The 25,000-nt window shown below is 33.3% G+C and overlaps 1 protein-coding gene across 3 annotated transcripts in view; it reads right to left on the reverse strand.

The window, feature by feature from the left end:
- The window catches only part of LOC129746079 (fibulin-1), a 190,949-nt gene that overhangs the window by 121,043 nt on the left and 44,906 nt on the right, over positions 1 to 25,000 (reverse strand). Inside the window, exons 3-14 of one of the 3 annotated variants that reach the window (XM_055739528.1) lie at positions 23,037 to 23,293; positions 22,773 to 22,938; positions 22,459 to 22,633; positions 15,842 to 16,041; positions 15,085 to 15,187; positions 14,783 to 14,853; positions 12,188 to 12,316; positions 11,882 to 12,022; positions 11,378 to 11,471; positions 11,085 to 11,230; positions 10,679 to 10,816; positions 6,079 to 6,591 (exon numbers count right to left, since the gene is read on the reverse strand). In XM_055739528.1, coding sequence (XP_055595503.1) covers positions 6,079 to 6,591; positions 10,679 to 10,816; positions 11,085 to 11,230; positions 11,378 to 11,471; positions 11,882 to 12,022; positions 12,188 to 12,316; positions 14,783 to 14,853; positions 15,085 to 15,187; positions 15,842 to 16,041; positions 22,459 to 22,633; positions 22,773 to 22,938; positions 23,037 to 23,293 — 2,133 coding nt within the window. Of the gene's footprint in view, positions 1 to 6,078; positions 6,592 to 10,678; positions 10,817 to 11,084; positions 11,472 to 11,881; positions 12,023 to 12,187; positions 12,317 to 14,782; positions 14,854 to 15,084; positions 15,188 to 15,841; positions 16,042 to 22,458; positions 22,634 to 22,772; positions 22,939 to 23,036; positions 23,294 to 25,000 lie in introns of all 3 variants that reach the window. The other 2 variants (XM_055739527.1, XM_055739529.1) reach the window with 2 other exon arrangements.

A 25,000-nucleotide genomic window follows, 5' to 3' on the forward strand; every position in this document is an offset into this window, starting at 1 on the left:
TTCATTTTTGTCATTTTTGTCATTTTTGTCATTTTTGTCATTTTTGTCATTTTTGTCATTTTTGTCATTTTTGTCATTTTTGTCATTTTTGTCATTTTTGTCATTTTTGTCATTTTTGTCATTTTTGTCATTTTTGTCATTTTTGTCATTTTTGTCATTTTTGTCATTTTTGTCATTTTTGTCATTTTTGTCATTTTTGTCATTTTTGTCATTTTTGTCATTTTTGTCATTTTTGTCATTTTTGTCATTTTTGTCATTTTTGTCATTTTTGTCATTTTTGTTATTTTTGTCATTTTTGTCATTTTTGTCATTTTTGTCATTTTTGTCATTTTTGTCATTTTTGTCATTTTTGTCATTTTTGTCATTTTTGTCATTTTTGTCATTTTTGTCATTTTTGTCATTTTTGTCATTTTTGTCATTTTTGTCATTTTTGTCATTTTTGTCATTTTTGTCATTTTTGTCATTTTTGTCATTTTTGTCATTTTTGTCATTTTTGTCATTTTTGTCATTTTTGTCATTTTTGTCATTTTTGTCATTTTTGTCATTTTTGTCATTTTTGTCATTTTTGTCATTTTTGTCATTTTTGTCATTTTTGTCATTTTTGTCATTTTTGTCATTTTTGTCATTTTTGTCATTTTTGTCATTTTTGTCATTTTTGTCATTTTTGTCATTTTTGTCATTTTTGTCATTTTGTCATTTTTGTCATTTTTGTCATTTTTGTCATTTTTGTCATTTTTGTCATTTTTGTCATTTTTGTCATTTTTGTCATTTTTGTCATTTTTGTCATTTTTGTCATTTTTGTCATTTTTGTCATTTTTGTCATTTTTGTCATTTTTGTCATTTTTGTCATTTTTGTCATTTTTGTCATTTTTGTCATTTTTGTCATTTTTGTCATTTTTGTCATTTTTGTCATTTTTGTCATTTTTGTCATTTTTGTCATTTTTGTCATTTTTGTCATTTTTGTCATTTTTGTCATTTTTGTCATTTTTGTCATTTTTGTCATTTTTGTCATTTTTGTCATTTTGTCATTTTTGTCATTTTTGTCATTTTTGTCATTTTTGTCATTTTTGTCATTTTTGTCATTTTTGTCATTTTTGTCATTTTTGTCATTTTTGTCATTTTTGTCATTTTTGTCATTTTTGTCATTTTTGTCATTTTTGTCATTTTTGTCATTTTTGTCATTTTTGTCATTTTTGTCATTTTTGTCATTTTTGTCATTTTTGTCATTTTTGTCATTTTTGTCATTTTTGTCATTTTTGTCATTTTTGTCATTTTTGTCATTTTTGTCATTTTTGTCATTTTTGTCATTTTTGTCATTTTTGTCATTTTTGTCATTTTTGTCATTTTTGTCATTTTTGTCATTTTTGTCATTTTTGTCATTTTTGTCATTTTTGTCATTTTTGTCATTTTTGTCATTTTTGTCATTTTTGTCATTTTTGTCATTTTTGTCATTTTTGTCATTTTTGTCATTTTTGTCATTTTTGTCATTTTTGTCATTTTTGTCATTTTTGTCATTTTTGTCATTTTTGTCATTTTTGTCATTTTTGTCATTTTTGTCATTTTTGTCATTTTTGTCATTTTTGTCATTTTTGTCATTTTTGTCATTTTTGTCATTTTTGTCATTTTTGTGATTTTTGTCATTTTTGTCATTTTTGTCATTTTTGTCATTTTTGTCATTTTTGTCATTTTTGTCATTTTTGTCATTTTTGTCATTTTTGTCATTTTTGTCATTTTTGTCATTTTTGTCATTTTTGTCATTTTTGTCATTTTTGTCATTTTTGTCATTTTTGTCATTTTTGTCATTTTTGTCATTTTTGTCATTTTTGTCATTTTTGTCATTTTTGTCATTTTTGTCATTTTTGTCATTTTTGTCATTTTTGTCATTTTTGTCATTTTGTCATTTTTGTCATTTTTGTCATTTTTGTCATTTTTGTCATTTTTGTCATTTTTGTCATTTTTGTCATTTTTGTCATTTTTGTCATTTTTGTCATTTTTGTCATTTTTGTCATTTTTGTCATTTTTGTCATTTTTGTCATTTTTGTCATTTTTGTCATTTTTGTCATTTTTGTCATTTTTGTCATTTTTGTCATTTTTGTCATTTTTGTCATTTTTGTCATTTTTGTCATTTTTGTCATTTTTGTCATTTTTGTGATTTTTGTGATTTTTGTGATTTTTGTGATTTTTGTGATTTTTGTGATTTTTGTCATTTTTGTCATTTTTGTCATTTTTGTCATTTTTGTCATTTTTGTCATTTTTGTCATTTTTGTCATTTTTGTCATTTTTGTCATTTTTGTCATTTTTGTCATTTTTGTCATTTTTGTCATTTTTGTCATTTTTGTCATTTTTGTCATTTTTGTCATTTTTGTCATTTTTGTCATTTTTGTCATTTTTGTCATTTTTGTCATTTTTGTCATTTTTGTCATTTTTGTCATTTTTGTCATTTTTGTCATTTTTGTCATTTTTGTCATTTTTGTCATTTTTGTCATTTTTGTCATTTTTGTCATTTTTGTCATTTTTGTCATTTTTGTCATTTTTGTCATTTTTGTCATTTTTGTCATTTTTGTCATTTTTGTCATTTTTGTCATTTTTGTCATTTTTGTCATTTTTGTCATTTTTGTCATTTTTGTCATTTTTGTCATTTTTGTCATTTTTGTCATTTTTGTCATTTTTGTCATTTTTGTCATTTTTGTCATTTTTGTCATTTTTGTCATTTTTGTCATTTTTGTCATTTTTGTCATTTTTGTCATTTTTGTCATTTTTGTCATTTTTGTCATTTTTGTCATTTTTGTCATTTTTGTCATTTTTGTCATTTTTGTCATTTTTGTCATTTTTGTCATTTTTGTCATTTTTGTCATTTTTGTCATTTTTGTCATTTTTGTCATTTTTGTCATTTTTGTCATTTTTGTCATTTTTGTCATTTTTGTCATTTTTGTCATTTTTGTCATTTTTGTCATTTTTGTCATTTTTGTCATTTTTGTCATTTTTGTCATTTTTGTCATTTTTGTCATTTTTGTCATTTTTGTCATTTTTGTCATTTTTGTCATTTTTGTCATTTTTGTCATTTTTGTCATTTTTGTCATTTTTGTCATTTTTGTCATTTTTGTCATTTTTGTCATTTTTGTCATTTTTGTCATTTTTGTCATTTTTGTCATTTTTGTCATTTTTGTCATTTTTGTCATTTTTGTCATTTTTGTCATTTTTGTCATTTTTGTCATTTTTGTCATTTTTGTCATTTTTGTCATTTTTGTCATTTTTGTCATTTTTGTCATTTTTGTCATTTTTGTCATTTTTGTCATTTTTGTCATTTTTGTCATTTTTGTCATTTTTGTCATTTTTGTCATTTTTGTCATTTTTGTCATTTTTGTCATTTTTGTCATTTTTGTCATTTTTGTCATTTTTGTCATTTTTGTCATTTTTGTCATTTTTGTCATTTTTGTCATTTTTGTCATTTTTGTCATTTTTGTCATTTTTGTCATTTTTGTCATTTTTGTCATTTTTGTCATTTTTGTCATTTTTGTCATTTTTGTCATTTTTGTCATTTTTGTCATTTTTGTCATTTTTGTCATTTTTGTCATTTTTGTCATTTTTGTCATTTTTGTCATTTTTGTCATTTTTGTCATTTTTGTCATTTTTGTCATTTTTGTCATTTTTGTCATTTTTGTCATTTTTGTCATTTTTGTCATTTTTGTCATTTTTGTCATTTTTGTCATTTTTGTCATTTTTGTCATTTTTGTCATTTTTGTCATTTTTGTCATTTTTGTCATTTTTGTCATTTTTGTCATTTTTGTCATTTTTGTCATTTTTGTCATTTTTGTCATTTTTGTCATTTTTGTCATTTTTGTCATTTTTGTCATTTTTGTCATTTTTGTCATTTTTGTCATTTTTGTCATTTTTGTCATTTTTGTCATTTTTGTCATTTTTGTCATTTTTGTCATTTTTGTCATTTTTGTCATTTTTGTCATTTTTGTCATTTTTGTCATTTTTGTCATTTTTGTCATTTTTGTCATTTTTGTCATTTTTGTCATTTTTGTCATTTTTGTCATTTTTGTCATTTTTGTCATTTTTGTCATTTTTGTCATTTTTGTCATTTTTGTCATTTTTGTCATTTTTGTCATTTTTGTCATTTTTGTCATTTTTGTCATTTTTGTCATTTTTGTCATTTTTGTCATTTTTGTCATTTTTGTCATTTTTGTCATTTTTGTCATTTTTGTCATTTTTGTCATTTTTGTCATTTTTGTCATTTTTGTCATTTTTGTCATTTTTGTCATTTTTGTCATTTTTGTCATTTTTGTCATTTTTGTCATTTTTGTCATTTTTGTCATTTTTGTCATTTTTGTCATTTTTGTCATTTTTGTCATTTTTGTCATTTTTGTCATTTTTGTCATTTTTGTCATTTTTGTCATTTTTGTCATTTTTGTCATTTTTGTCATTTTTGTCATTTTTGTCATTTTTGTCATTTTTGTCATTTTTGTCATTTTTGTCATTTTTGTCATTTTTGTCATTTTTGTCATTTTTGTCATTTTTGTCATTTTTGTCATTTTTGTCATTTTTGTCATTTTTGTCATTTTTGTCATTTTTGTCATTTTTGTCGTTTTCGTCATTTTTGTGATTTTTGTCATTTTTGTCATTTTTGTCATTTTTGTCATTTTTGTCATTTTTGTCATTTTTGTCATTTTTGTCATTTTTGTCATTTTTGTCATTTTTGTCATTTTTGTCATTTTTGTCATTTTTGTCATTTTTGTCATTTTTGTCATTTTTGTCATTTTTGTCATTTTTGTCATTTTTGTCATTTTTGTCATTTTTGTCATTTTTGTCATTTTTGTCATTTTTGTCATTTTTGTCATATTTGTCATTTTTGTCATTTTTGTCATTTTTGTCATTTTTGTCATTATTGTCAACCAAAAACATAACAACGGTATCAGAAATTACAAATGGCTTGTTATTTTTAAACTTTAAATGAATTCATTTGTATTCAATTTCAATCGAAATTATTTTGAAAAACTTTCATTTATGAATGAGATAAAAAAAAAAAAATGCTTCGAGAATTTAAATAAAAACGATGAAAATCTGGACCAACATTCAGCTAACATCGTAGAAGTCTTCAAATGAGTGCAATGAAAATGATGCTCAGAAATTGAGGTAGGTAATATGTATTAGATAAGTAATAAAAATTATGATAATATGAATGAAAAGTAGACTGAGTCGATTTGGGGTCATTTTTTAACTTCTCAAACCCTGGGGCCTAAAAGTCTTTGTTTCGGTTCAATACTCGTCCATGAATTTTGCAGAATTTTTAAGTTGAATGGGAAAAAATGTAATATTTTGTACTGAAAAATAAACATTATTTTTGTTTCTTCTGAGGAACCGAGCCTGCTTATGGTTTTTGTGCCAATTTATAAATTCTCTAAAGGAAATTTTCCGCTGAACAACTTTGTCCAAGAATGTAACTTCGTATCTTATTAGGAAAAAAGATATTAGCTGTTTAACAGGGTTATGTCTTTTGGCATTCAACTCAATTGGCATCACTGGATTTCCCTCGCAAAGCTTTGCAAGAATAGTAATCATGTAATACCTCACTAGGCACCCAGCAGTGATGTCAATTGAATTTATTGTTTATCAATTTCAAAAGACACACCCCTGTTAAACAGCTAATAACTTATTAGTGTAATAAAATACGAAGTTGAGGTCTTCGACAAAGATGTTCAGGCGAAAATTTCCTTTGAAGATTTTATAAATTAGCACAAAAACCATATGCTCACCTCCACAGAAGAATTATAAATGATGTTAATTTTTCAATACAAAATATTAAATTTTCCCATACAAACCTCAAAGTTCAAATTCACTTATTTAAAAGTTACTTAAACATTCTGCAAAAATCATGAATGAGTTTTTAACCCAAACGAAGCAGTTTAGACCCCAGAGTTTGAGAAATTCAAAAATGACCCCAAATCGACTCAGTCTAATGAAGAGCTACATAACTTGTAAATCAATCAGAACTATTGTTTGATTCAAGGCATCTGCATCAGGAATGCAAAAAAAACTAAATATCAAGAAAGTCAAGGATAATAATTGAATTACCAATACAGCTGCGCCCATCGTGTCCCACTTTGTAGCCCTGCGGACATCGGCAGCTGTACGAGCCAGGTGTGTTTTCGCAAATGCCCACGCAGAGGTTATTCGATTTGTATTCCTCGCACTCGTCCACGTCGTCGCAGGTCCGATTATTCATGGCCAATCGATAGCCCGGCTCGCAGCCACACCGATAGGAGCCCCAGTAGTTGATGCAGCGCTGATGGCACAGCCCCGGAACTTCACTGCATTCGTCCACATCCGTACAGATCAGATCTTCGGGGCGTGCCTTCCGGAAGCCTTCCTTGCAGTCACATCGATAGGACCCAACCGTGTTCAGGCAGTCCGAGTTCTGGGGACACACCTTGCCTTTGTGCAAATCGCACTCGTTTACGTCCTCGCAGCGATGATTCCGGCCGATTATGTGCCCCGGCGGACACAAACAGACGTAGCCGCCGCGTTTGTTTTTGCACACCTGATCCGGACCACACTTGGCCTCACCGGTGCTGCACTCGTCCACGTCTGAGGGGGAAGATAAATGAGCCAAAGATAATTAGGTTTGTTACATCATTGTACATGGGAACTTGAACAACTTCCTCAAATAAGCTTCAATCGGAGCTTTAAAGCAATGCATTGCAAAGTCGGTCGAATAAGACGCGTTCTAATAAAATCAGTACAGTTCTCAAAATATACTTAATTATAGTTTTTTATAAGTGGAAAAAAAAAACATTTGAAAAAATCAACTAAATTGTTATTCAATTGTCATAAATATAATATACTTTACTATGTTTGGTTTTTCAAGCGAGACGTTCTTGCCTGAATTTGGTACCTTTTTTAGCTTGAAAATCCCCACTGTGCTATGATTGGATAACAGTAAAGCTCGGGTAACCGAAACTAGGATTTCAAGTTCCAATCAATTTACAACAATCTTTGTGATAAATTTTGGTTTTGTGAAAGAAAATACCAAGAATACATGGATTACGATGATTTCCATATAAACATCCGTTCAAAAAAGAATGAAATCGTCTCTCATTTTCAACCCGGCACCATTTTTGATCACGTTCATCGATTTTGACGAAACTTGGCCTGGTATTAGATCAAACATTTTCACATCTTTGGACCAAATTTAAAGATTTTTCAATGAAAATTGTCAAAGATACAGAAAATTTAGTGAAGCAACTCCAAATTTCCCTTTTTTACAGGAATAGCTGTATCTTTGTTTCCCGTCAATGTAAAGACTTCAAATTTTGTGGAGTTTTAGTTGGGTAGTTGAACTAAATTGTGTGAAATTTCCATGAAAAAATATCAACCGAGAGAGAAATGGCAGCTTGTCAAAGTTGGAAGTGGGTGCGCAGCTTCAAGCGATTTCTTTCGTTTTTGAACGCAACTGTATGTAAGAATCAATAAAAATTTCCAATCAAATTTTACTTTGCAAGAAAAGTTCAAGTGTAATTGATTCATTAGATAAATGGCCTTATGAAGAACCGACTCATGGGCAAGGAATATTTAAAGAAGGTAGTGCCAAGGCAGTCCTGCTCTAGTATTGGTACAGGCTGAGACGTCACAATCACAATCACGAAAAATCTGTTTATTCACTAGGAAACTTTTCTTTTTCGATGATAATTCGAAGAATCTACTGGAAATTTTCCAATTTGAAAACATGTTATTGTAGAAGGATTCTTACTCTTCAAGATGGGTGCAAAAAATGTTGCATTTTCGAATAGTTTTTCTTTAAAAAAAGACCATCAAAGTTCGAAAAAATTGTGGATTTTCACCACTGAAATTTGCAAAACCTTAAAATTAGTTCGAAGTCTTCAATGAAAATGTTTTAATCAGTGCAGTTTAAGCTCCTCATTACAAGAAAGTGATCAAAACACAATTTTGTATACAAAACCACAATCTTTTATAGGTATTTTAGTAAACTGAGTTAACAATCATGAACGAATGTTAATTGTTCTACATATGAATTGTATATGGTAAACCGGTTAGATTAAAATCATTACAATTAGTTAAACACTCAACATCTACCAGCTAGACCTTTTCGAAGCTCATACTTTCTTCATTTTTGCACGTTTTAGCTTCAAGGCGACATTGCATTCATTATTAACTTAAAAAAAACATAATGCAATCTTCAAAGGACCAAAAAACTTCATAACATAGTGAAATAGCGGCCTTACCAAAAAAATCAAAATGAAATTGGAATTCAATTTCGTTCTAAAACGCGTTTTTCTTAGAAATTCCCACCATTCTCAAATAAATTTTCACAATATGTCTCTCGACACTACCTTATTTAAATATTGCTTGACTCATGGGAGGGATTGGTGAGAAATTTTTTTCCTATAACTTTTTGGCTAGAAAAATGCAAATTTAATAAATAGCAAAAAAAGTTGATTAAAACAGATTAAGTACAAGTTCTAAGACAAATAAAAGTTTACCATTAAAGACTTTATTTGTAATTCAGATCCTGTTAATATTTTTCTAAAACTTAATGTATATTTTTTTTAATTTAATATTTAAAATGAATTCCAATTTAAATATTTTACAAATTTGTGATTTCTTCTGGTTTGTGTATCCAAACTGGCTCTTATTGAGTATTTAATTTAAATTTTGAATCCTGAATCAAAACTATGAAACTACAGTTTCCTGCTATTTGTATCATTTCTGTTTTTATGATTTCACATTGATATTTTAATCTTGATTGTAAAATTTCACTTTAACCTGAGTCTGAATCCAATTTTTTAATTTTAATTTCGAATCTGAGTCTATTCTTCAAACCTGAATTTTACATTTGATTTCCAAGTTTGAAAATGATGTTTGAATATGAATTCCAGATACGAATTCTTTTTGTTTGTTAAACAAAAAGCAAAATTTGTATCAGAACACCTATCCTCAAATCTCTTGTTTGAATTCTGAATTTTTGGCTTACAATATAAATTTGTGTTTCAGTTATTAATTCGAAACTCGACTTGTGAATGAAAATGAAAATTGTTAGTAATGAAACTTTCTAAAGCTCCGATTTTGCATAAGAATAAAAAGTAAAAATTTCAAGTCTCAATTTAAAAATTGGTTTGCCATTTTCAATATTAATTTTCATTTTCCGAAATAATGCATTTCGAATATGGAATACGCATCTAGTTTAAGTTTTAAGTGAAAACAAAGATTCTTATCAGGGTTTTGTTCGAATGATGATCCAAACTGAAATTCAAGAACAATAAACGGGATACATAATCCGAGATTTGTTAATCGAGTTAAAATGTTTATAAAAAATTCGGAACCACAAATTCCGGAATGATTCTCACCTACGCTTTCCAACATTTCCTCCAAGTATCAAGGCTGTGCGAATCCGGACTTTTTCCCACAATATTCGTCAAAATCCAAATTATTCGATTTAAACTTTTAAGAAAACGTTTTAAATATTGCATTTTTTATCAAAATACATCAGTCAATTATATTGCAAACTGTCAAAAAAAAAAACGTTCGTGTCAGTTTTGACAAAATTTTTGCCATTTCACTCAACAGGGAGAAAATACAAAATTTACATTTTGCCCGACGTTCAGTCTTTGGTTTCGCCTTTCTAGAGGGATATCAAAAATTGTTTAAGACAAAAATTTTACAATTTTTTATTTGATTTTCTAAGTAATTTGAAAAAAAAAAACGGGCAAAATCTGGAAAATCTGGCAAGCTAATTCAAATTAAATTGAATTCGATATTCTGGACTAAATTTCAATAAATGAGAAAATAAGATAAAACTGTAGAAGAGTTGTGGACGTAGGATACGATTTCGAGGTTTAAGCTTTAGTTCTGAGTCGAAATTGTTACTCTTGAATAATTTTGGTCGTTCATCAAAATTTGGTGAGGAAATTGAAATTTTGAGGTTTGAGAAGAACATTGCGTTTGGAATTTTCGACCCTCATATGGGGAGGGATAATCTCCAAATCCCCAAAATAATTTAAATGACATTTTAGAAATGTGCTAACTTTTGCAAAATCGTAATAGTTTTTAGGAAACAATAGATAGTAGCAAACAATTTTGGAAAGATACATCTGAATAGTTGATTTTTTGGATTAAGATTCTTTCAAAATAGTTCTTCCTAGAATATCAAACACAACAAAATTGGAAAGTATGTTCAACTTATAAGAAGTGTTTTGGCCAAATTAAGGAGCGGGTAAGTTGTCTTCCTCATTTCGCTCATTTGATACAAGGTGAGCCATGCTACAAATAAAACTTACGATCATTATAAAAGTTCTGTACTCGTATAACGAACCATCCCTTCAAAAACAAAACAAACTCAACGATCTGAATAAAAATTTTGTGTTTTGTTAACGAAAAGGTTTGATAATATTGGTCTTTTAACAACCTAGAAAAAATGTTTATTGAACTGAGAGTGGGCAGCTGGGGTTTCAAAACAGTGCCAGAAAATAGCGTACCCTTGAGTTGATCAGAAATGCCACTGAAAAATTTCGAGAAATTTTCTTTGTCTTATTTTTAACTATTTCTATGCCACTTTCAATAAGATAATCTTCTAACCAAGATTTAACATATGTGTAGAATAGATACAAATTACTATTACTCTGCCTTTGAGGTTTTTTTTTAAAGATCACAAACTTACCCAAACATTCGGTCCCTTCGCTGTTGGCGGTAAACCCGTTGGGACACACCAGCAGATCGTAACACCGATAGGATCCATTACTGTTCACGCAACGCTGATTGTAGCGGCACACATTCTCCCGGGCACACTCGTCGATGTCTAAATTGAATTCGCCAACAAAACTTCAAGCATTAGTGAAAAGCGAACCCTATTTTCTATATTCTATTTTAACTATTTCAATATTAAAACATATTGGTGTTGAATTAGGGGTTGATTGCTGGGTATCCCGAATTCCCGGTAATGGTTTGGATAGCATGAGTTTGGGAATATTGTTTTCATTAGTAGAATCGTACCTTCCGGTGCAATATATGTACGTATTAATGTCTGTAATCGTATTGAGTAAATTCTCAAATTGCCAATTTCTTACCGACACAAGCTCCCAGAGCGTTTCGTTCGAATCCAATTCCGCAACCCCCGGAGTACCGATTATAGTCAGGCTGTTGCAGTTGACCCGCCGAAGGTTGTTGGTACAAGGGTTGTTGCTGATTGTGATGGCTCTGATGATGTGTCATCCTGGGCGGGGGCGGCGTGTAATAAACGGGACGGGCAGTTGTAGTAGTGGAAGTGGAAGTGCTGGTGCTGGTACTTGTGCTAGTGCTAGTCGTTGCCGTCAAGCTGTTGTGGTGGCTACTTACGGACGGAGGCGGGGGAGGAGCATACCTGGACCGTTGGCGACACCGGAAGGAACCTTTCGTGTTGAAACACTCGTACGGGGAGACGCAGTTGTGCCGTCCCAACGCACATTCGTCATCGTCTGTTAACGCGAAATGAGAGAAATGAGGATTGTCTCTTACGGTTATTATTCAATCGAACCAGATATCGGAACTTCACCGGGACGATACCGGAGATGATCAGAGGTGCCAAAAAGTTGATTCAATTAATTAATTACACTAGTTTAGAAAATTTAAAAAAAATAATGTCTTTTATTTGCTTCCCAATGTTTCTAATGAAAAATCGGTTACTGAATTTAAAAAATGAAATAGTTGGGCCGCGTATATGAATTTTTATTTACGACTCGTGCTGGAAAAAATCCAATTTTTACAGCTTGTTGCATAAATGATTATTATTATCACATAGTTATTCAAAAATTAATAATTTACATTCGTGCAATAATTCTGGCATCCCCTTTCGACCAAAAAAATGATAATCATGAAACTCACTGACCGTCACAGTTTCCGGTGCCGGCATTGAGCGTGTAACCGGTGCCACAGCTCTGCAACCGGATGCACGTGTACGATCCGATCGTATTGTCACATCGTTGCGATTCCAAACACTCGTGGGCATTTATCTGGCACTCATTAATGTCTGAAAATAGAACCAACAATCATTCGAAACCAACCATTAGATGGATGGAAGGACTAAATCAATCAGAACGATAAGCCGGCTGGTCGTCTGTCGGTTCGTAAATTGTTGACCGCATCGCCAGAATGAAATATTGGAAAAGGGAGAAAGCAAGCATAAAATACTCACCCACACAGGCGTTCGTGACCTGGTCCAACATGAAGCCAATTTTGCAATCGCATCGAAAACCACCGATCTCATTGGTGCACACCTGGTTGCTGTCACATGCATTCTTATCAGCGGCACACTCGTCAATGTCTGCGGATTTTAATGAGGTCGAAATTCGTTAAAACAGTGCTTAAATAATGATGCTGCAATTGCTTGGAGAGTGCAGAAAATTGATTCAAGAATTGATTAAAACATGCAAATGCTTTCGAGAAAAGCAGCTTAAACAGCAAAGTTCGAAAACAAGCAATAATCAATTGAAGTATATTTGTTTCTATATGGCAATCGTTGAAAATGGTTTCTACTTTGTCAAAGATGAAAAAATTAAAAAAAAACGACAGAAATTGACAAAAATGACAAAAATGATAAAAATCGTAAAAATGTCAAAAATGTCAAAAATGTCAAAAATGACAAAAATGTCAAAAATGTCAAAAATGTCCAAAATGTCATAATTGTCAAAAATGTCAAAAATGTCCAAAATTTCGAAAATGTTGAAAATGTCAAAAATGTTCAAAATGTCAAAAATGTCAAAATTATCAAAAATATCGAAAATTTCGAAATTTAACAAAAAATTAAAAATCCCAAAAATGTCAAAAATATCAAAAATGTCAAAAATGTCAAAAATGTCAAAAATGTCAAAAATGTCAAAAATGTCAAAAATGTCAAAAATGTCAAAAATGTCAAAAATGTCAAAAATGTCAAAAATGTCAAAAATGTCAAAAATGTCAAAAATGTCAAAAATGTCAAAAATGTCAAAAATGTCAAAAATGTCAAAAATGTCAAAAATGTCAAAAATGTCAAAAATGTCAAAAATGTCAAAAATGTCAAAAATGTCAAAAATGTCAAGTATGTCAAAAATGTCAAAAATGTCAAAAATGTCAAAAATGTCAAAAATGTCAAAAATGTCAAAAATGTCAAAAATGTCAAAAAAGTCAAAAATGTCAAAAATTTCAAAAATGTCAAAAATGTCAAAAATGCCAAAAATGTCAAAATTGTCAAAATGTCAAAAATGTCAAAAATGTCAAAAATGTCAAAATGTCAAAAATGTCAAAAATGTTAAAAATGTCAAAAATGTCAACAATATCAAAATTGTCAAAAATGTCAAAAATGTCATAAATGTCAAAATTGTAAAAAATGTCAAAAATGACAAAAATGTCAAAAATGTCAAAAATGTCAAAAATGTCAAAAATGTCAAAAATGTCAAAAATGTCAAACATTTCAATAATGTCAAAAATGACAAAAAAGGCAAAAATGTCAAAAATGACAAAAATGTCAAAAATGTCAAGAATGTCAAAAATGTCAAAAATGTCAAAAATGTCAAAAATGTCAAAAATGTCAAAAATGTCAAAAATGTCAAAAATGTCAAAAATGTCAAAAATGTCAAAAATGTCAAAAATGTCAAAAATGTCAAAAATGTCAAAAATGTCAAAATTGTCAAAATTGTCAAAAATGTCAAAAATGACAAAAATGACAAAAATGACAAAAATGTCAAAAATGTCAAAAATGTCAAAAATGTCAAAAATGTCAAAAATGTCAAAAATGTCAAAAATGTCAAAAATGTCAAAAATGTCAAAAATGTCAAAAATGTCAAAAATGTCAAAAATGTCAAAAATGTCAAAAATGTCAAAAATGTTTAAAATGTAAAAAATGTCAAGAATGTCAAAAATGTCAAAAATGGCAAAAATGGCAAAAATGTCAGAAATGGCAAAAATGTCAGAAATGTCAAAAATGTCAGAAATGTCAAAAATGTCAAAAATGACAAAAATGTCAGAAATGACAAAAATGCCAAAAATTTGAAAAATGACATTATTACAAAAATGACAAAAATGACAAAAATGACAAAAATGACAAAAATGACAAAAATGACAAAAATGACAAAAATGACAAAAATGACAAAAATGACAAAAATGACAAAAATGACAAAAATGACAAAAATGACAAAAATGACAAAAATGACAAAAATGACAAAAATGACAAAAATGACAAAAATGACAAAAATGACAAAAATGACAAAAATGACAAAAATGACAAAAATGACAAAAAATGACAAAAATGACAAAAATAACAAAAATGACAAAAATGACAAAAATGACAAAAATGACAAAAATGACAAAAATGACAAAAATGACAAAAATGACAAAAATGACAAAAATGACAAAAATGACAAAAATGACATGAATGACAAAAATGACAAAATGACATGAATGACAAAAATGACAAAAATGACAAAAATGACAAAAATGACAAAAATGACAAAAATGACAAAAATGACAAAAATGACAAAAATGACAAAAATGACAAAAATGACAAAAATGACAAAAATGACAAAAATGACAAAAATGACAACAATGACAGAAATGACAAAAATGACAAAAATGACAAAAATGACAAAAATGACAAAAATGACAAAAATGACAAAAACGATAAAAGTGACAAAAATGACAAAATGACAATAATTATTAAAATGCCAAAAATGACTTTAATGACTAGAATTATCAAAATATCTTAAAAATTACAATTTTGTATTCAAACTTAAAAAACAAAGCAAGTGTTGCTTACCCACACATTGATCGTTGTGTCTGCGAAAACCTGGAGCGCAAGATTCAACTCTTCGTTTTGGTGGAGTTTGTCTGTAAAATAATGATCAAGAGTAAAAACTTTAAAAAAAAAACAGAAGAGCAATAATAATTCATATTCTTTCCATTTGAACGCATTCTAGCTTAAATCGATTCAATTCTCGTCTATTAAAAGTCACATGGCTGATCTAGCATGATAGTTCTACATTCATGTTATTCATTACGATCCTGACAAGTAGTTAAGGTCTCAGAATGGAGAAATGATAGGAGGAAGCTTTTACTTACAGTGGATAGTTTTTTACAACGGCTATACAGTCGTACGATCCTTTAATGTTGACACATTGGAAGCCCTCGTCACAAGCAGCATCATCCTCGCATTCATCAATGTCTATGGAGGGAAAAGAAAGGAGAGAAAAAAAAGCGAAAAAAAATCATCAAAACGGAGAGAAGGCAAATATAGCCACGTGTCGGATCGGAACCTCGCTCATATTACTAGTCCTACACCACACTGATCCGATAAAGTGGAAAAAGCCACTTGAAAGTGTTTGCACATGCAATAAATGCCAACAGGTTTCGCCAAATAAATGTGATGGAACGAAGCTCAAAGTATGTAGACATTTTATTATGTAGTATCGAAGGGAAAATTGTGCATATATGAAAAGAGAGAAAGAAGATGTTCAAACCTTCGCAGGACTTGCTCGCACTATCGTAGATGTAACCGGGCGCACATTTTTCCACCGACTTAGTCTGGCAAGTATAATTTCCACGCCCGTTCAGGCAGTGCTGAGTTTAACTGTCAGTCTGCTCTAGGCACTCGTTTACATCTAAACATGGATAGATACATAAAATATGAAAAAATGAAAAACAGACACATAGAATGTGAGAGACAGAGAGGCTGCGATAGAAATATGAGATTAATGAAAATGACACATCAAGAGTCTAATGTTTCACACAGCCGTCGTTGGTCAGGATGACACGTTTAATGGTCTGTTACGCAAGGCTGTTGTTTCGGTCGGAATGACCGCTTCATTTATTCACCCACCTTCGCATTGACCTGTTTTTCGATCCAGCCGATAGCCGGCCTCACATTTGACATCTTCCTGGATGTCCAGACAGCGATAGCTTCCCTCCAGGTTCATGCAGACCTGGGTCATGGCGTTACAGGTTGCCTCGCCCGTTTCGCACTCGTCCACATCGACGCACTCGCCCGTCCGTTGGTCCTTCTCGAAACCGCGACGGCAACTGAGGAAAGGAAAACGGGATTGAACTAAATTTTATGTAACCAGCATAAGCAAAAGGTCAGTATCGAAGCGTCCATATGTTCTAAAGCATGGATCACGATAAATCTGGACGCACTGTTTATTTTACTGTTGTGATCCTAGTTGTCGGATCTGGAATGTTTTGACAGTACTTTGTTTTGGAATGTTTCCTCTATCAGTGTTGAAACTTGTTTAACGATTCGTTTCGTTTCAAAAAAGTTACACGTGATGGAAGGTGCGAGACGAAAATAAATTTTGGACACCCACGTCAAAAACTCGACGTGGTCGGGTTCAAAAATCGCAAAATCGTTAAAAATGGTCAAATCAACCGTGTGCAGCATTCTCAAACGTTTCCGTGAGATGCATACTATCGATCGGCAGGTTCATACCAAGCGTAATAGTGGACCTAAGGATCGGAAACTGCATTTGAAGGTGTTGAGAACGATCGAGGCAAACACAGGGTAGTCGGACTACGACATCGCCAAGAAATTCAACGCCGACCGGTGCACCGTCAGTAGGATTTGTCTGCGCGAAGGAATACGATCCTATCGGACCAATAAGCAACCAATCCGGACATTGAAGCAGAATGTAGTAGACAAAGGACGTGCCCGGAAGTTATCCAACTAGATTCCAACGAAGTACGACGGATGCATCCTCATGGATGACGAAACGTACGTGAAGATGGCTTTTAGGCAGCTTCCTGGCCAAAAACTTTATAAAGCCACTGCAAGGGTGCACTGCACTGGTCGGGGTGATGTCCCCGGCAAGTTCGAATTCGGTTTTGCCGATAAGTTTGCAAGAAAGTGTTTGATTTGGCAAGGTATTTGAAGCTGCGCGTCCCCCCAGTTTGCTACTCTGGGTCCATGGGTACAATAGGAAGACTCTTGTTTACCCCTACTCCCTAAACTCCACCTGGGGCCGCAGACTTGGTTCCCACCTCGAACTGTTTAGTACACTATGCTTCAATAGTGGGAGGTCTCTTCGCACTAACGCGCTCCAAGACAATACTCATTAACGAGACCTCTTTCAGCAAAACCTCTCATCCCTACGACTCGACGCGTGAACTCTCTTCTAACGACTTGAGAACCGACATCTCCTCGCAATGACTCGAGATTCCCACACAAACCTCTCCTCTTCGCGACTTGAGGCCTGATCTCTAACGACTCGAGATCCGACCCTCCTCGCAACGACCGACCTCTTATTTTTATGGTTTGAGGTATCCTAGACTCGCGCCTGTCACGGCACACTCGCGGGACTTAACGCAACGACTCGGATGATTCCCGACGAAGACGTCATCCTACTCCGACTCGAATGGCTCATCCGGCGTCGAGAGCCACTCTACCTGTGGGTATTCCCCGAACGTGGAATAACCCTTTCCCAAACGATTTCCACTGCGAAGAAGGTCAAGTCTTATCCCCGCAGCTTCTGTCGTTGAGAACCGCCCTACTCGGATACTCACCGAAGGTGGAGCATCCTACGCACGAACGTGGCGCACCCACGGCATCCACTACGCAGAAGGTGTTGTTGGACGCACTCTACTCGACAGCCCCCTGTCGATGGGGTCATTCTACTCCGATCGTTGTCCGGTCTTCTTTATCCCCCTTGGCTGGCAACCTTAGGATTTTTGGCCCGCGGATTTTACTGCCCGTTGTGTGCCAGATCGAGAGCAGCTTGTCCTGGACTCGCGCCTGTTACGGCACACGTTCGGGACTTGGAATGCTACGACTCGGATGTTTCCCGACGGTGACGACATCCTACACCGACTCGAGAGGCTCACCCGGTGTCGAGAGCCTCTCTACCCGTGGGTATCCCCCGACAGTGGTTAACCCTCTACCCTCGAGGTCCGCTACGAGGAAGGTAAAGTCTTATCCCCGCAGTTTCCCCCTTAGGAAGCGGCACTTCTCGGATACCCCCCGACATTGGGGTATCCTACACACGTTCGCGGCGCACCCCTGACCTCCGCTACGCAGAAGATGTTGCCTTATCTTTGTAGCTTCGATCAAGGGATCCGACGCACACTACTCAGATGCTCCCCGTCGATGGAGTCATCCTACACCGTTCGCGGACAGCCGTTGATTCCAGCTCCTCTGCAGGGCAGTCATGATCCGGGTGAACCCATGCCAAGTGTTGGAATCCGCACACATCCTTTGTAAAACGTCGTGTCGGGCCCACAGGCGGAAGTACGTACCGCCGCAAACCTCGGACATACAAACACCACATGCTCGGGTGTTTCCTCTTCGTCACCAGAATTTGGGCAATATTGCGAAGCCACATGTCCAAACCGGTAGTGGTACTTCATGAAGCATTCATGACCAGTCAGGAATTGCGTCATATAGAAGTCCACTTCACCGTGCCTCCGTGGATCAGACGATGGGTCAACCTTCCTCTCGTTGAGCTGTCCCACAGCTGCTGTCAGTAGGACATCGAGTCCTCATTGGCGAGATCTCGTACATTGGGCGTGCCTTTGTTGTCGTAGCAATAGACATCCTCCTCAAGTAAAACCGAGAGTCGCTGAACGCTGCTAAGTCGCTGCATGTTACAGTTTCTTCCCAGGGCCTGCCTCCGGGCCGCAAGATTGATGTGGTCATACTTGCCAGGATCCTCCTTTTGCTACTTTGGATGGCCGAGGAGTTCGGCATCATCCGTGTGAGTGCGGCCGTGGCCATTGCTGCTCTCTTGCACATTGCGCACGTAATCGACATGGCTCGTAAAGCTGAGCCTGTCGTCTATCATCATCCCTTGGTACTTGATTGCGCGTTTGGACACGATATTGCACGGTCCAACGGCAATGGTACCTGTTTGGGGTGAGATCAGGTTGGTGATTAGAACCATCACGGTTTTGTGGTGGGCTAAACGCAGGCACTTGGAGTGCATCCAGCTTTCCACTGCCTGGATAGCTACCGTGGCCAGAAGCTCAACCTCCGCTGTTGAGGAGCCTCTCGCCAAAAGGACTACATCGTCCGCAAATCCTACGAGTTCAGCTCCCGATGGGTCGTCGTAAGTGATGTTCCACAGAACCGGGCCGAGTATTGACCCCTGTGGAACACCCGCCGAAACCTCTTGTGTTCGCAATTCTCGCCGGTCGCCGGTCAGCGAATAGGGTGTCCAAACTATGATGAGTGGTACTCGACGAAAAGTTCGAAATTTCATCGAAACAACATCGGAATAATTTTTTAATTATTTTTTCATTAAAGTGCAATAAAAACCCTACATTTAAAGGGTACAAAACATTTTTGTTTCGTTTACATAGCTTCGAGATAGACCCGTTTTAATGCGTCCAGATTTATCGTGATCCATGCTTAATCGTTATTCTATTAATAAATTGTTTGGATGTGATTTTTATCAGATTCTACTATTAGGAACCTAATTTTTTTGTTAATAAATGCCCTAGAAGTAGGCTAACTAGAAATAAATATAGGAATGTAGGACTTTTGTGAGGATATACAAGAAGAAAATAGGATTCAATTCAACATTAGGACAAAAAATAGAACACCTGATTTAGTACCAACTTGAAAAATAAAAGTTATTTTGGAACCCTTACATAAACAACATATGAAAATATTTATAACACTATATGAAACATTTTTTGTGTCTATCATTTATAACTGATAATGGAAAATCTTTGTGTCCTGAATTTGAATAATTTTTCAGATATTGTCTATCACCTCTATTTTTGATGATAAATGGCGTGTGGAAATTTCAAAATTGATCAATTTTGCAAAGAAAATAACTAATAGGTAACTGATAAACTAATTAACTTACGAGAAAACTAAGAACAGAATTGGAATCTATTAATTATCTTCATTCAATCAAGGATTCGTACTTTTCCTAGATATTTACGTTTCAGAAATGCAACGCCTCTAAAGTTCTATGCATCGAGGAAATATTCGAATTTTGTTGCCTAGTCTTATTGATGAAACCTGGATATAACTGAGAGAGAGAGAGAGAGAGAGAAAACTGTTCCTAACAATTTTTAAACAGAAAACTTTTAATTCTTGGTTTTGAAAAAAATCAATAATTTTTTCACATTATTGTTACCTATAACCTTTAATTTCAGAAAGCGACTTTGTTATGGGGACAAAGGGGAAACTTTTTAAAGACTGATGACGAGATTTATTGCTTAAATCTTGGGTTAAAATACTCATAATCCAGTGCAAAGTTAAATGTGTGTGAAAGTGCAAGAAAATCTGAGTAGTTGCAAATTGACTAAAGGTTCGAAATACAGATACTTTTGAGCATTCGTCAAAAACTCTGTGTTTCCTATTTTTTACAATCTAAAGATCCTGAAATATGCCAAATTACGTCAACTTTTCAATCCTTTATTTCAAAATTTATATGGTGTGACTTTAACAATGTAGTCGATTCATTTATCGAAAAGCAGGGTGTTTTCACCACTTTTTACATTTTTGGTGGACATGATCTTAGAAAATTTCAAAATGTGCAACGTTTAGAGCTTCTAGTTTCAGTTTTCTTGGAAACTAAGTGAAAATTTTTTCGAACGTTCCATAGCTGATCTACAGTCTTTTTTCCGAAGCGTGTTGTGTCGGATTTTTTTTTTCTTTGCTTTTGAATAGTGTAACATAAATTTGAATTTGAATGTGTTACATTACGAGGTTTCCAAAAATATAAAATTTGTAAAAATTATTTGAGGAACAAGAGAGAGAAATAGCGATTTTTGTCAGGAGGGTCAAATGAACACTCCAGGGCCTGTAACGCCTATAAATTTCAAGAACGGATGAAGGTTGATATTGAATTATATTTTGAATAAATTTTCCAACTAGTAGCATAGTTGATTCGTTACATTGAAAAAATATTTTCAGAATATTCAAGAAATTTGATTCAACCAATTCGCTAAGTTAAAGGTGGGATATTTTTTCTTTAAAAATGTTAAGAGTCAAAATGAATGTAAATTATTCTTTGCACTTTTTCCAATTGATTTTCATTCAATAGGGAGCAGGAAAAAACTTGTAGAATAAAGTACCGTAAACTGGGGGAACTTTGATCACTTTTTTCATTCATTTTTGCATATTTTGGAAGGGGTTACTTTTTCGTAATACCTAAAAGCTTTAAAACCCTTAATGAGGTGATGAGTATTAAACATGATTATTGGTTGCAGTAAATTCAAACGACATTTGTGGTTATAATTAATTGATTGTTACAAAACCAGATTTCGAGTTTCGGGATAACTATGATCACTTTGGTTTAAACGTATCTCAACATCTTCAAATTTATTGTTTTGATGCCATTTAGCACAGAAAGCTCAAAATATCGATAACAGTAATGTTTTGTTTGGACTCGATTGAATTTTTCAACGTTTTCTTTCAAAAACAAACATACTCAAAAGATGGACAATGTTGCTGCATACATTCAGGGGCAAAAATTATAAACATTTCTCAATATTTTTTGGCTTCGAAAAAAAAGGAAATTTTATCTTCATGCAATTTCCTTAGTCCTCGCACTGTTCCTTTGTTCTTTTTTTCTTCAAACTTATCCATTTGATAAGGTTTTTAGACATTTATTCTATACGGGCTTTTTCATGGATAATGACCGATATTTTTCAATATCCAAAAATAATCATCAAATGACCATAAAAATAACTCTTAAACTAAACCTAAACCAAGAAAAAAGTTGAACTTTCACATTAAACAACCCATTTGCTCCTAAATGCTTAAATTTGTTCAGAAGAGATGTTTGTTTGTGAGCCTTCAAAAACCGAGATATTTTAAGATTTTTAAATTACATTTTAAGTTATATAAAAATTCTTCCAATAAAAACCAAATTTAGCCTATTTGTAGCTTAGTTTATAAGCTTTCAAACGTAGTAAACAGTTTTCATATATTTCAACTTTAAACTTAGTTAATGATGATTATCTGCAAAAATTTCATGTTGATCAAAGTTACCTCGCTGATCAAAGTTCCCCCAGTTTACGGTAAATGAAAGTCTCAACAATTTTTTTATTCAAATTTAAATCATGTAGGAAATAAATGAAAAGTAATGGAGGAATATTTCATGATTATTCACCATATAGAGTGATTTTTCGTAGAACAATAACATTTGGTCTTTGAAAAATTTAAAAAAAAATCATATTGATCCTACTGAACAGTTAACTATAAAAGACTTTTTAAAAGTTTTCAAATTGGTTTCCAACTAATTAACAAATAAATACAAATGGATAATTATCTTAAAATGTAGGTATCAAAGTAAAACTACAGTTGGTTTTGAATTTATCTACCCCCACACAGTAAAAAACAGTTTTTGAAATTGTGAAATTACTACTGAAGTATTAATAATAGTATTTAGATTGCTTACTGACACTTAAATGTAACTAGATATTTTTTTTCAAATACTTATAAATATTTATGTATCTACAGAGTAATTTTAGTTTCTGAAATATACTTACTCAGCATAAACCTCATCGGTAGATATTTCATTTTCATCCTCGGACGTAACTTGAACGCAAGTCTTCCTGTCATCTAGCAGCATATATCCAGGCTCACATTTGCATACATAAGATCCGCCGTCAGTATTTTCGCAAATCTGCGAACAAAGATTTTCGAATCGACCACAAATATTGTCTAGAAGTAATCAATACCAGTGCAGATAGAAAGTGAAAGAAATCGGGCAAACCAAAAGTGTCAAATAAAAAGCGCTCGGGTGCACTTGCTGAAAATTTGGATGCTGCAACATTTAATAAAAGGGAAAAAAACCACTCACTGGAATCCTCTTCACTCAGCAGAAAAGTGTCATCTCCCTGTTTGATGTCCTTGCAGCATCCTTCGTACACCTCATCCCAGGGACTCCCAAAGGCAAACGGATCAACCGAGCATTTGTTGGAACTGGATCCCACGACCAGACCGATTTTGCACGCCTCACAGCAATCCTTTTGGAGGGAGACACAAAAACACACTGAAGCCGGTAAGCCGTCGAAAACCAACAAATCAGCCATCGACCCCTAATCGTAGCTAGAGAGAAACTTACCGTATAGAATTCCGACCCTGAATGATCGCCCTTCAGGGAGCAGCTGAGACCCTGCCGGGCGGCTATTTGGCCAGCTGTGCACTGGTAAATCTTGTGCTGCTTCGAGCAGCAGATCTCAATCGTCGAAAGGCACAACCCTCGCAGCTCTCCCGGGACCAGTTCCAGTGATTTGTTGAAGCTGGAGCACAGCCGGTTCTGAGTGCCCCATTCCTCGCCCTCCTGGCAGCACAGGGACAGAATCTGCTCGATGGCGATCGCTGGAAAAGAGAGAGAAAAAAGGGTCACATTAGTAGGGCATTTAAAGGGTCGAAAGAGCTTTTTTCTTGTTTTGAATCGGCGTTGATGTTGCTATGATAGACACGTTAAGGATTAGGATGTGGGAGAAATTGTACCTTAGGGATGCACCTACAAACAAGAAGATAAATGACCATTTTATTATATTTGACAAGCAACAAATCAGTAATTTTATTATGTAATTTGTACTTGATTTAATAGAATTTAATTAAAAAAAACCAATCACCATTTTAACTAACTTTTTGCACAGAAAGTTTCAAACACATCTTACAATCTATACCAAATAATGTCAAAAGCTATCGGTTACAGCCAAAAGAAGCTTAAAAACATGAAATATTACCGGAAATGGATCTATTATATTAAAAATTAGAATTTCTATAGTACCAGAAATGCTCGATCCATATGTTTTCCGATTAAAAACAAAAATGGCGCTGATAGGTTAGAGAGATCCAACTATTCTAAATTGATTTATTATGTAAAGTTAGGTAGATAAGATAGAATCAGAGCCGTAGGAAGAACGGCCTTATGAAGGGGAGGGGGTTATTTTGGTTATTAATTTTGTGTATGATTATTTTGTTAAAACTTCGTGCCTTGGTTTTGAAAAAATTAAATAAACATTTCTTAAAACTTTTTCCTTATTTATTTTTAGGATCTTTTACATATAAAATTGCATGTAAATAATAGAAACTTTAAATTTTCATTTTAACACTAAGTTTTCGAATGAAAAATCATTTTATATTAAATTCAATGTATAAACCAGTTTTTATAAAAATGTTTAAGTCCAAGCCATATATTAAGGTAGAACTTTCATTTTCCTTGCTAAATCTGATTAATTTTTCTAATATAGATCGAGTAAATGTTTAGTTATTCAGCACGTTTGATTGACTACGGGAATTCCCGGGATAATTAGGCGTTTTCCTGGATTCGGGGGTATTCATGAATTTTTATTATTCCCGGGAATTCCTTGTCGGGATAACCCGGGCAGGACACTCTTCATCGATGGTTGAAATCTACATCCCAAAACCTCCTCCCCTCCCCATGGTTCATCCCAAAACCTCCTCCCCTCCGCTTATACGGCCATGTGTGCAATATTTACTTTTCGTTTAAATTAAAATATCTCTATCTATCTTTCCGCCAACATGTTCTCCTCTTCTTTAAACTTTTTTTATTTTTACTTTTTCCATACAAAATTTTTACTAATTCCAGACAAATTTGAAGGCCTTTGAGGGTCGCCTTAGAGTTATCAAAATGAGGTAAAACTTTGCCAGTAATGTTTTATCATTGATCTGATCCAAATTGAAGGGTGGGAGGTAGGTTTTGAGAAAGTTTGAAATAAGGCCTTCTTAATCCGCACGCTTCCGAGAGAATTAAATTTTATTTAGTGTTATTTTTAAAAGACTCAATGCAAAAATCTGAACCATATTATTTATTTCATCTGTATCCACACAGAAAAAAAAAACTGAGCTTTACATTTCAAGTAAAATTTTATTTCATGTCAAATGTGTTGTATAACTTGCTTTATTGAAACGCATTCCTGAAAAAAAATAAGCGTTTGCTCATTCCAGTATATTTGCTGTAATTTTACATGATTTTTGCATGAAACGATGTGTAGCAGAATCGTTTCACAAACAAGCACGGCCGACCGTTAAGCAGCAGGTTCGACTTGATGC

This window comes from Uranotaenia lowii, chromosome 2 (assembly GCF_029784155.1).
Source record: "Uranotaenia lowii strain MFRU-FL chromosome 2, ASM2978415v1, whole genome shotgun sequence".
NCBI lineage: Eukaryota > Metazoa > Arthropoda > Insecta > Diptera > Culicidae > Uranotaenia > Uranotaenia lowii.